At 42.5% G+C, this 12,399-nt stretch overlaps 1 protein-coding gene across 4 annotated transcripts in view; it reads left to right on the forward strand.

Annotated features, from left to right (window-relative positions):
- The window catches only part of CLCC1 (chloride channel CLIC like 1), a 251,622-nt gene that overhangs the window by 180,039 nt on the left and 59,184 nt on the right, over nt 1-12,399 (forward strand). For all 4 annotated transcript variants that reach the window (XM_063940150.1, XM_063940151.1, XM_063940152.1 and 1 more), the window contains exons 10-11: nt 8,432-8,692; nt 9,313-9,711. In XM_063940150.1, the coding sequence (XP_063796220.1) occupies nt 8,432-8,692; nt 9,313-9,711 (660 nt within the window). The remainder of the gene's footprint in view (nt 1-8,431; nt 8,693-9,312; nt 9,712-12,399) is intronic.

Consider the following 12,399-nt stretch of genomic DNA (forward strand, 5'->3'; position numbering starts at 1 on the left):
ATATATATATATATATATATATATATATATATATAAAATCAAATAATGACTTCAACATATAGCATATAGAAAGGAGATGGACTGTAATACTGTACATTTTTAAACTACCAGAGCTGTCATCATCGTCCATGGGTGAATAACATTCCCAAAAGCCAGTTCCTCAGAATAAAACATAATTGTACGGATAATGAGACTTTTTTTTAAAACAATCAAATGATTTTACAGTCTTTCTTGGAACAAGGATATCCTGTTGACATTTTGTAATGCGCTTTGAAAGAAACCTGTCTAAGGAGTACATTTACTAAGTAGTGATAAGAGCGGAGAAGTGAGCCAGTTGAGAAATGTCCCCATCAACCAATCAGCAGCTCTGTATCATTTTATAGTATGCAAATTATAGATGTTACTTCAATGCTGATTGGTTGCCATGGTCAACTTCTCCACTGGCTCACTTCTCCGCTCTTATCACTGCTTAGTAAATGTACCCCTCAGAGAGAGAGAACAATTACTTCTTGGCACTAAAACTATTGAGAAAATCAACACAAAGACCAACGTCTGTGGAAACATAAGATTTATTTCCAAATTTAATACTAGTTCTAAGAAAATTAAATAGATTATACAGAAAAATTATCATATTCTTCAATTGGATAATATATTATCCCTGCGTTCAGAAAAAGTCATTTTTAAAAAAAAAAAAAAGCTAGAAGTATTCAGAATCATCTAACACAGTGGTTCTCAATAGAGATGAGCGGGTTCGGTTCCTCGGAATCCGAACCCGCCCGAACTTCAGCTTTTTTTACACGGATCCGAGCGACTCGGATCTTCCCGCCTTGCTCGGTTAACCCGAGCGCGCCCGAACGTCATCATGACGCTGTCGGATTCTCGCGAGGCTCGGATTCTATCGCGAGACACGGATTCTATATAAGGAGCCGCGCGTCGCCGCCATTTTACACGTGCATTGAGATTGATAGTGAGAGGACGTGGCTGGCGTCCTCTCCGTTTAGAGAAGAAATAGATAGGAGAGTGAGACAGTGACACTTCATTTACTGGAGCTTAGGAGGAGTACTCAGACAGAGAGTGCAGAATTTTGCTGATAGTATTAGTTATACTAGTGACAGAGTGAGACAGTGACACTTCATTTACTGGAGCTTAGGAGGAGTACTCAGACAGAGAGTGCAGAATTTTGCTGATAGTATTAGTTAGTTATACTAGTGACTGACCAGTGACCACCAGTGCAGTTTTATATTATTTAATATAATCCGTTCTCTGCCTGAAAAAACGATACACAGTGACTCAGTCACATACCATATCTGTGCTCAGCCCAGTGTGCTGCTGCATCATCTATGTATAATATCTGACTGTGCTCACACAGCTTAATTGTGGGGGAGACTGGGGAGCAGTTAGGTTATAGCAGGAGCCAGGAGTACATATTAAAATTAAACAGTGCACACTTTTTTTCTGCAGGAGTGCCACTGCCAGTGTGACTGACCAGTGACCTGACCACCAGTATATAGTATACTATATTGTATTGTGAAAGAATGTCTGCCTGTAAAAGTTAAACACACGTCGTGTGACTTGTGTGGTGTTTTTTTATTCTGTAAAATAAAAAACTCATTCTGCTGACAGACAGTGTCCAGCAGGTCCGTCATTATATAATATATACCTGTCCGGCTGCAGTAGTGATATATATATATTTTTTATATCATTATTTATCATCCAGTCGCAGCAGACACAGTACGGTAGTTCACGGCTGTAGCTACCTCTGTGTCGGCACTCGGCAGTCCATCCATAATTGTATACCACCTACCCGTGGTTTTTTTTTTCTTTCTTCTTTATACATACTACATCTCATTATCATCCAGTCTATATTAGCAGCAGACACAGTACAGTACGGTAGTCCACGGCTGTAGCTACCTCTGTGTCGGCACTCGGCAGTCCGTCCATAATTGTATACCACCTACCCGTGGTTTTTTTTTTCTTTCTTCTTTATACATACTACATCTCATTATCAACCAGTCTATATTAGCAGCAGACACAGTACGGTAGTCCACGGCTGTAGCTACCTCTGTGTCGGCACTCGGCAGTCCATCCATAATTGTATACCACCTACCCGTGGTTTTTTTTTCTTTCTTCTTTATACATACATACTACATCTCATTATCATCCAGTCTATATTAGCAGCAGACACAGTACAGTACGGTAGTCCACGGCTGTAGCTACCTCTGTGTCGGCACTCGGCAGTCCGTCCATAATTGTATACCACCTACCCGTGGTTTTTTTTTCTTTCTTCTTTATACATACTACATCTCATTATCATCCAGTCTATATTAGCAGCAGACACAGTACAGTACGGTAGTCCACGGCTGTAGCTACCTCTGTGTCGGCACTCGGCAGTCCGTCCATAATTGTATACCACCTACCCGTGGTTTTTTTTTTCTTTCTTCTTTATACATACTACATCTCATTATCATCCAGTCTATATTAGCAGCAGACACAGTACAGTACGGTAGTCCACGGCTGTAGCTACCTCTGTGTCGGCACTCGGCAGTCCGTCCATAATTGTATACCACCTACCCGTGGTTTTTTTTTCTTTCTTCTTTATACATACTACATCTCATTATCAACCAGTCTATATTAGCAGCAGACACAGTACGGTAGTCCACGGCTGTAGCTACCTCTGTGTCGGCACTCGGCAGTCCACTCCTAGATGGGCCCGGTGTTTGTGTCGGCCACTAGGGTCGCTTATCTTACTCACACAGTCAGCTACCTCATTGCGCCTCTTTTTTTCTTTGCGTCATGTGCTGTTTGGGGAGGGTTTTTTGGAAGGGCCATCCTGCGTGACACTGCAGTGCCACTCCTAGATGGGCCCGGTGTTTGTGTCGGCCACTAGGGTCGCTTATCTTACTCACACAGTCAGCTACCTCATTGCGCCTCTTTTTTTTCTTTGCGTCATGTGCTGTTTGGGGAGGGTTTTTTGGAAGGGCCATCCTGCGTGACACTGCAGTGCCACTCCTAGATGGGCCCGGTGTTTGTGTCGGCCACTAGGGTCGCTTATCTTACTCACACAGTCAGCTACCTCATTGCGCCTCTTTTTTTCTTTGCGTCATGTGCTGTTTGGGGAGGGTTTTTTGGAAGGGACATCCTGCGTGACACTGCAGTGCCACTCCTAGATGGGCCCGGTGTTTGTGTCGGCCACTAGGGTCGCTTATCTTACTCACACAGCTACCTCGGTGCAAATTTTAGGACTAAAAATAATATTGTGAGGTGTGAGGTATTCAGAATAGACTGAAAATGAGTGTAAATTATGGTTTTTGAGGTTAATAATACTTTGGGATCAAAATGACCCCCAAATTCTATGATTTAAGCTGTTTTTTAGGGTTTTTTGAAAAAAACACCCGAATCCAAAACACACCCGAATCCGACAAAAAAAATTCGGTGAGGTTTTGCCAAAACGCGGTCGAACCCAAAACACGGCCGCGGAACCGAACCCAAAACCAAAACACAAAACCCGAAAAATTTCCGGCGCTCATCTCTAGTTCTCAACCTCGGTCCTCAAGTACCCCCAACAGTTCATGTTTTCCAGGTCACCTAGCAGTTGAACAGGTGACGCATGACACATTTTAAAAGACCCACAGGTGGAGCAAATTATTTCACTTGCAATCCTGTTAGGAGACCTGGAAAACAGGAACTGTTGGGGGTACTTGAGGACCGAGGTTGAGAACCAGTGATCTAACACACAGCCATTTAAGATCAGGACCAATAGTTATCAAAAAAATAGAAATACTGATTTTGTAAAGGTCTGTTTTTAGGTTTAACAGAAATGGCTGACTGGCATGCAAGTTTATAATAAACAGGAGTTCAAATTTTAAATCCACCAATCTAGCCACTCTTTTTGATATTCAAAATTGTATTAATTGTAATTCCATTTACATAATCTTTGATCACCTGTAAATGCGGTCTACAATATGTAGGACGCACCATCCGCACATTAAATACATGGTTCCTTGAGCATAGGAGAAACACTCTAAAAGGTATTCTAACACAGAGTCTCCAGACACATAAAAATTAAACATAATGGGGATGTTAACATACTTCAAGTATAAGGTATCGAACAAAGCACAAATAGAAGAGGTGATAGGTCCAATCTCCTATGCAAACGAGAGGATTTTTTGATCTATTCGTTGGGAACACTCGCAAACCTAGGGTTGAACGAGTCTCTGGGCCAGCACCGCACCTGCACCCCGCGCTCTCTCACCCGCATGATGTAAAGCTGCATCGTCGCGGCTCCCTGTGAATAGAGAGCCGGTCTTACTCTTCAGTCCCTGGACGCAGCTGCGGGCTCCTGGAGGTGTGTGCTGCCTGGAGACCTGCGGCGGCAGTCACCCGCCCAGTCACCGGTGCTACCGCCGCCGGGGCTGAGCAGATAAGTAACTATGAAGGATGCCTCATAGTTACTCAAAAGAGAGTGAAAATGTAACCGGGAGCTGTAACAAGCTCCCGCTGCTAGAAAGGTGTCCAGCTACTGCCGCACCAAAGAGAAAAAACTGGCGGGCCACAGTCAGGGGGCGGAGTATATTAGAGAGGGGGACTGAGGGCTGCTGGGAAGAGTTTTGGAACTCTTTGGTGCCCGGACACAGTCCTCATCCTATACCCAGCGTTTCCCCCTTTGCCCCATATGGACTTGAAGAAAAAGATTTACCTAGGTAAGAACCTAAATCTTATTTTTTGGATCTATTCGTTGGGAACACTCGCACTCCTAGGGTTTTACGAGTCAATAGAGCTGAACATCATTTAACTTGGGTATTTATTCATAGCCAAAAACATATTTTTTGACAATTTGCTTTTTGAGACTCCCCCCTACAATAATAATCAATATATATACATACACCTTCCACCTATTTAATATGACTGTGCATCTTTCTGGATTTGACCTCCTGTAGAATTTATTCCAAGGGGATTTTCGTAGTAGAGTGCATTTGTAGAATATTAACTAAATTAATTTTTGGGAAAATGGTGTCCGCTTTGTATGTGTATGTATGTGCATACATGTGTTCATGTCTGTACACATTCATACATGTGTGTATATTTATATTTCTTTTTGTGTCACTAATTTGTGAAGCATACTCTTTTTAATTGAAACATCTGAAAATGAAAGATAAGAATAAAAATTGATATTTTTATAGCCTATCCAATGTGAGAATAAAAATTCTGATTTGGTTGATACTTACCCAACGTGGGATTAGAACACAACCTTAGTGTATGATTACCACCATAGACTGAAAACTTACCTGTGGTGCTATTGCCTGCTATGGTCGTCTCAGTCAGAACTCTTTATATCACTATGAATGTGAATTATGCGAATTATTCTGAACTGATGCCATAATGAAAAACGAAAAAGTAAAATAAATAAAACTAATAGAATAGAAAGAAGACTTTATGAACTGAGTTTATTAATAAATATTTAATTATGTTGGTCACTGTGATTAAATAAATATATATATATATATATATATATATATATATGTCTTTTGAATGTATTTTTTATTTTGCACACACATGCATGGAATTTGTACTACACCTGTACACACAGAATAATTACCTGCTGGGGATTGGCTTTGGATCCTTTTTATATCTGGACCTAGTACGCCATGAATCATACTTCCTTCTGAAGAAACCGATACGATACCACTTACAGCGGAGAAACGTGTCAAGAACTCTACTAATTGCCACTATTTGAACCTTCCAAAGTCTGATTGCTGTTATGGAGCACAACTAACATTGGTCCCTTATTATTGGACCTTGGACAGTGTTCTCTCCCTCCCCTTCAGGTCTAGCACTTGATTACCTTGTACAAAGCGAAATCAGTGCCTGTAGCCATCGCAGTGTGAGCTGCCTTGAGCACTGCTGGCTTCCGGAGAGACCGGCACTTTCAGCCTCCCGAGACGGGAAAGTTACACCAATGCCGCTACCGCTAGTGCCAAAGACCGACGTCCACAGTCCTCTTATGCTGTGGAAATACATCCACGCCGTTATTGCTGACATCAATTACACAGCAAAGACCGGAGTCGGTAATCTCCTCAGCAGGAGTCATCAACCAATGCCGCAACCGTGAAGGGTTAAAGGCACATACAGTCCCCTATATGGGTGTCACTTATCTATGGTACTGCTGACTGATATTCTGCAATAGAGACCTATTTCAATTTCTAGTTTATTATGGGAGGTCAAGCATAATGACTGTCTACTCAATCGTCTATAAAAGGGAGATTAAAGAAAGTGGTTATATCTATTGGATACTATAACCGCTAATTTGATTTATGAAATATTTGCAACATTTGTTGCTATTGGAGGTTCAATCTAGAACTGTGTGCATACTAACACCAGTTATCCGGTAAATGATATGTTTTCCTAAGGAAGATACCTTTTTAATTTTATATGTATGTATTTTATTGGATTTTTTTATAATGTGTTAATGAATACTTATTAGCGCATTATTCCAGGAGCAGGCACAATGTGCTAACTAAGCTTGTTTGTGGGTTAACTTCTCACCATCTACATCCCATATTTACTAATCACTATCTTGTACTGGTGTGCATAGGGAGGATGAGGCTGCTTATCAGACCACCTTCTCAACCAAAGGTTGTTTCCCAGTTCCAAAGGTTGTTTCCCAGTTTCATCTTGAGAGATTGATTCCTGCTCTGGGGCAAGACCATTGCCTCTGGCAGTGGCAATTCTCTTGGTCTTCTTAACATTGTCTGTGCTCTACGGCTTTATGTTGATAGCCATGATTCTTTATCAAATGGTGGCCTATTCTACCAGAGTGGTGAAAGTCTCCAGGACAGCGGAACATGTTTCCTCTGTGTAACAGTATTGAAAAGTGGCCAATTGGTCATTCATTCACATTTTTTCAAAGTTCAGCAAATGTAGTGTTTTTGTAGTCAGAGATGCCAGCTTTGGGCATAAAGTTTTGCATGCAGCCTTAGCGGAGCATTCACTCCATAAGGGTGTCTTTTGAATGTCCCCATGGTGTTCCGTTGTCCATCAGCTGGTGTACCAGGAAAAAACAGATTTTTGGTACTTACCAGTACATTTGTTTCTCTAAAGGTGCATATACACGGTGCGATGTTTGCTTATGATTTTGACTATATAATCAAAATCATAAGAAAAGTTTTCACATATCGCACCGTGTGTACACAGCTTACGATACCGATGCGCGCTCCCGTGGGGTCGGTATCGCAAGAAAAAATAGACTGTGCAGGCACGGAAATTTTGGCTATATTGTGTACAATCTAGTTTCTACTATAGTCAAAATTGTATATAGTCAAAGTCGCAAGTAAAGGTAGTCAATATAGGTGGTTCTGGGCTCCGGAGAGTTCAAGGGAAATTGCAAAGTCAAAATCAGCACTTACTCAATATCGCACCGTGTGTATGCACCTTTTATTTCTTAGTTCATCTAAAACTGTGTTGTGTTTTCACTTAATTGTGTGTGGTTCTCATTCCGTGTTACTGTCTTTTATGGGCTTATTAAAGTTTACACTTAGGTGCTTAACTCAATGTGATGTAGATGGGGAGGAGGCAGGTCACAAACAAGCTTAGTTTGCACATTCTGCCTGCTCCTGTAGCAGTCAAGTATACACACCATGGAATTTTAGTGTCCCCCAGATGGATAATGGGAAACAGCTTTCACAGTGACTACCAAACATATTTTCTTTTTTTCTACACAATAGCACTGGAGACATCTTAGTTTAACCATACCTCCCAACTGTCCCGATTTCAGCGGGACAGTCCCGCTATTCGGACACTGTCCCGCTGTCCCTCCCGCGGGTTAAAGTGTCCCGCGGGCGGGGGGCAGTTGGGGGAGGCTTTGATCACCCGTTGCTTTGCTCTGCAAATCAGCCGGTGATCACTGAATAGATGCTGTGCGCATGGCATCTATTCAATGCTGGGAGGGGAGCAGGGGGCTGCTCAGGGAGCGCTGGGCACGCCCCCAAAATGCCGAAAACGGGTCCGTGGCGCTCGGTCACGCCCCTTCCATGGCAAGCCACGCCCCATTTCCAGGGGGGTGCGATTTCGCCGCGCAGGGGTCCCTTTTCCTGCCTCTTTAAAGTTGGGAGGTATGGTTTAACCCTGTTCCAATCCAATTCCCATTTGTAATTTTTAGGTATGTTACACTAGTGTACGATCATTTAATGCTTTAGTATGACTCATAATTACTGTCTGAAGTTGGTGAGATAGAAGAATTTGTAGCCAAAGTAATGATCTGAGACACTTGTCAATCTAACATTGCAATCATTATGCATGAAACGCACCTATATATTATACTAAACTAATATATTAAACTGCTTGTTAGTGACAATGATTAAGTTTAATTACTTTAATACTAAATGACTGTTTATCTACAAATTATTGTGCGCTAGATATTTTTTCCATTTCGCAGGTTACTTGTTATGGAGGAAGCACATCTATTGGTCAGTGGCGGAACAGTCGTGAGACACCTGGTGATAGATTGCCAATTGGATACCAACAACCACCAATTTATCTTCAGGTTGATGTTAGGAACCAGCAGCCCTACCGTGAGCAACTTACACATCAACCAGAGTATGTGGAAAGGGACAGAGATCCCTCCTATCGTAGGCCAGAGGTCCTGCGAGCACTGGATTGTGTAGATGACAAAAATCACCAGAATCAGTTGTCCAGTGTAAGTATTGATATCCTCTAATTTCCAAAGCTAATTTCTGTCTCCGTTTAGCTGCTTCATTCTACTATGTGTCATGTTTAAACTAAAGGTTTTATTTAGAGAGACTAAAACATTTGTGTTAGGAACTAGTTACAGTATTTGGAGAAACTGAAATATTTGTGGTGGGAACTAGTTGTTGAAAGTGACTGACAAAGATCTAGTTTAATGAAAGTGGATCGTACAGGTAAGAAGAACGATCTGACTGTTTTCCTGTTACAGTAATTAGGGAAACAGCACAGATTAGGTGAGAGAGTACCATTCGTTGCTTCCTCGCAGAGTTGGTGCCATTGGTTCTATTCCAATTATGGCACTATCTTTGCGGAGTTTGTATGTTCTCTCTATGTGTGGTTCTAAAACATACTGTTAGGTTAATATCCATGTGGTACAGGATTTGTAATGTAAGCTCTATCGGGTGCAAAGGATTGATGTGAATGGTTACAAGTTCTTTGTAAAACCTAATTTATTGTTGCTATTTAAACATAGGTTAATAATAAATTCTTTAAAATATTACTATACTATTTGCAGTGTTTTTTTAGCAAGAGATTGTATCATAGTGTTTATCATAGAATTATCCTTTTCAGTTTGCAGGCATGACGTCCACATTAGGAGGAGACTACAGTGGGGAACAGCAAAGGAAAGACGACACTCTACATACAAAATTGTTTGAACAAAAGCAAAATGAGTCTCTACAGAAAGAATCTATTGTACAGCAGGAAAGGAAAGATCAGACTGGAGAGGATAATATGCCTGAAGAGCTGAAAAAGAAAAACAGTGCTACAGTGGAGAAATCTGTTATGCAACAGAAAGATGAGAATCGGGAAGAGGAATCTTTTGGGTCACAGGATAATAAGGAAGAGCCTATACCCAAAAGTGTAGACCTGGCTATAACACCTGTTCCCAATAACAATGAACAAAATTATAACGCTACACAAACAGAATTAAAATTAATTAACACCGATATTGAGACAATGAAGAGCATGGTAAGCAACTAAATTTTTTCTCTAACTGCATGTTGTTATGGGTATGTTTTATTTGTATTATTGGTAGACCATAAAGAGTCAATTCAATTCCTTGCATCCTACTGAGTTGTGCAAGAAAAATAGCAATGGTGAAGGTACAGTAACTGTCTCATGTATGAGCAGCCGAGCATTGCGGGGAGATGTTCAGTAGCACATCACCTGTTATTCAAATAAAAAAGTTCAAAGAAATTGTATATGCTGCAGACTTTCCCTTTGGGATCTGTGCAAATTCAGAATAGATTAGTCTCAAGGTTTTAAAAGGCTGTTTTATAGAATAACTTCAGACATGAAACCCTGTGGCTAATTGGATTCCCCCTTAGTTTACTGTTTTTGCAGTGTCTACATCGTTTCTGCAACTAGAATGCATTCCATCATATCATGCACTATATTATATACTTTTTTATTTCATCTAATATTCTACTAAAGAAAGCGTTCTCTGAACAGAGTTGTGGCTAGGAGTATTACTTAGCTTGTAGGCACTTGCTCCACATTGGTGGTGGTGTTTTTTGGGGTTTTCTTTTTATACAAAGTTTTCTTTATTGAAGCATGACAAATATACAGAAAACTTCAAAGTACATCCATTGTGCAAACAGTATAACACACATCTTGAGCAATTATCCATTATATAAGGAGAATAAATCAACAACATGTCTCATAATGGTGTCGTCCAAGAGAAAGGATGAATAGAATAGTGTGAGCCCAGATCCATGTCCACCACTTTCCCTCTATCCATGTTAAAAAAACAAAAAAAATGGCACCACAACCTAGATCAACAATGGGCTAGGCATTGTTGAGGAAAATGAGGGGGTCTTGCTCACATATACCCATCTCATACCATAGCGTGTTTCTGCAGCAGGGTATATTGGGTTCCACAGGAAACATTGGGGTGTAGAGTGGATCTTTATCCAGAGGCCTCAACAGGCTAAAGCTTTAGCCTGTCCCAGGGTGTATTGGGGCCTCCTCTACAATCCCGCCTCCAGAGAGCTCAGTTCCGAGTTGGTGCCTGCAGCAGCAGGTCACTTAACAGGGGGGCTGCACCGGGAAGCCCTGAAAAAAGCTTCTAGAAGATTTCTCTGACGTCCTAGTGGATGCTGGGAACTCCGTAAGGACCATGGGGAATAGACGGGCTCCGCAGGAGACTGGGCACTCTAAGAAAGAATTAGGACTACTGGTGTGCACTGGCTCCTCCCTCTATGCCCCTCCTCCAGACCTCAGTTAGAATCTGTGCCCGGCTCGAGCTGGTTGCACACTAGGGGCTCTCCTGAGCTCTTAGTAAAGAAAGTATTTATTAGGTTTTTTATTTTCAGTGAGATCTGCTGGCAACAGACTCACTGCTACGAGGGACTTAGGGGAGAGAAGCGAACCTACCTGCTTGCAGCTAGCTTAGGCTTCTAGGCTACTGGACACCATTAGCTCCAGAGGGATCGAACACAGGCCCAGCCTCGGTAGTCCGGTCCCGGAGCCGCGCCGCCGTCCCCCTTGCAGAGCCAGAAGACGGAAGATTCCGAGGAGAAAATCGGCGGCTGAAGACTCCGGTCTTCATTAAGGTAGCGCACAGCACTGCAGCTGTGCGCCATTGCTCCCCATGCACACCACATACTCCGGTCACTGATGGGTGCAGGGCGCTGGGGGGGGGGGGCGCCCTGGGCTGCAATTAGATTACCTTAAAAATGGCAAAAAACACATAATATAGTCTAATAAACTATATATGTGTAAAAATCCCCTGCCACAATATTAATAAAAAGAGCGGGAGAAGCCCGCCGAAAAAGGGGCGGGGCTATCTCCCTCAGCACACTGGCGCCATTTCCTCTTCACAGCTCCGCTGGAAGGACGCTCCCCAGGCTCTCCCCTGCAGTTTCCAGGCTCAATAGGGTAAAAAAGAGAGGGGGGGCACTAAATTTAGGCGCAATACTGTGTATTATAGCTGCTATAGGGAAAATCACTTTGTGTAGTGTAAATCCCTGTTTATATAGCGCTGTGGTGTGTGCTGGCATACTCTCTCTCTGTCTCCCCAAAGGACTTTGTGGGGTCCTGTCCTCAGTCAGAGCATTCCCTGTGTGTGTGCGGTGTGTCGGTACGGCTGTGTCGACATGTTTGATGTGAAGGCTTATGTGGAGGCGGAGCAGGTGCCGATAAATGTGATGTCGACCCCGCAGGGGGTGACACCAGAGTGGATGGATATGTGGAAGGTATTAACCGACAGTGTCAACTCCTTACATAAAAGGTTCGATGACATAACAGCTGTGGGACAGCCGGCTTCTCAGCCAGTGCCTGCCCAGGCGTCTCAAAGGCCATCAGGGGCTCAAAAACGCCCGCTACCTCAGATGGCAGACACAGATGTCGACACGGAGTCTGACTCCAGTGTCGACGACGACGAGACTAATGTACATTCCACTAGGGCTATCCGTTGCATGATTACGGCAATGAAAAATGTGTTGCACATTTCTGACATTAACCCAGGTACCACTAAAAAGGGTATTATGTTTGGGGAGAAAAAGCAACCAGTGGTTTTTCCCCCTTCAGATGAGTTAAATGAAGTGTGTGAAGAAGCGTGGGCATCCCCTGATAAAAAACTAGTGATTTCTAAAAAGTTACTGATGGCGTACCCTTTCCCGCCAGAGGACAGGGTACGTTGGGAGACATCCCCGA

This window comes from Pseudophryne corroboree, chromosome 9 (genome assembly GCF_028390025.1).
Source record: "Pseudophryne corroboree isolate aPseCor3 chromosome 9, aPseCor3.hap2, whole genome shotgun sequence".
NCBI lineage: Eukaryota > Metazoa > Chordata > Amphibia > Anura > Myobatrachidae > Pseudophryne > Pseudophryne corroboree.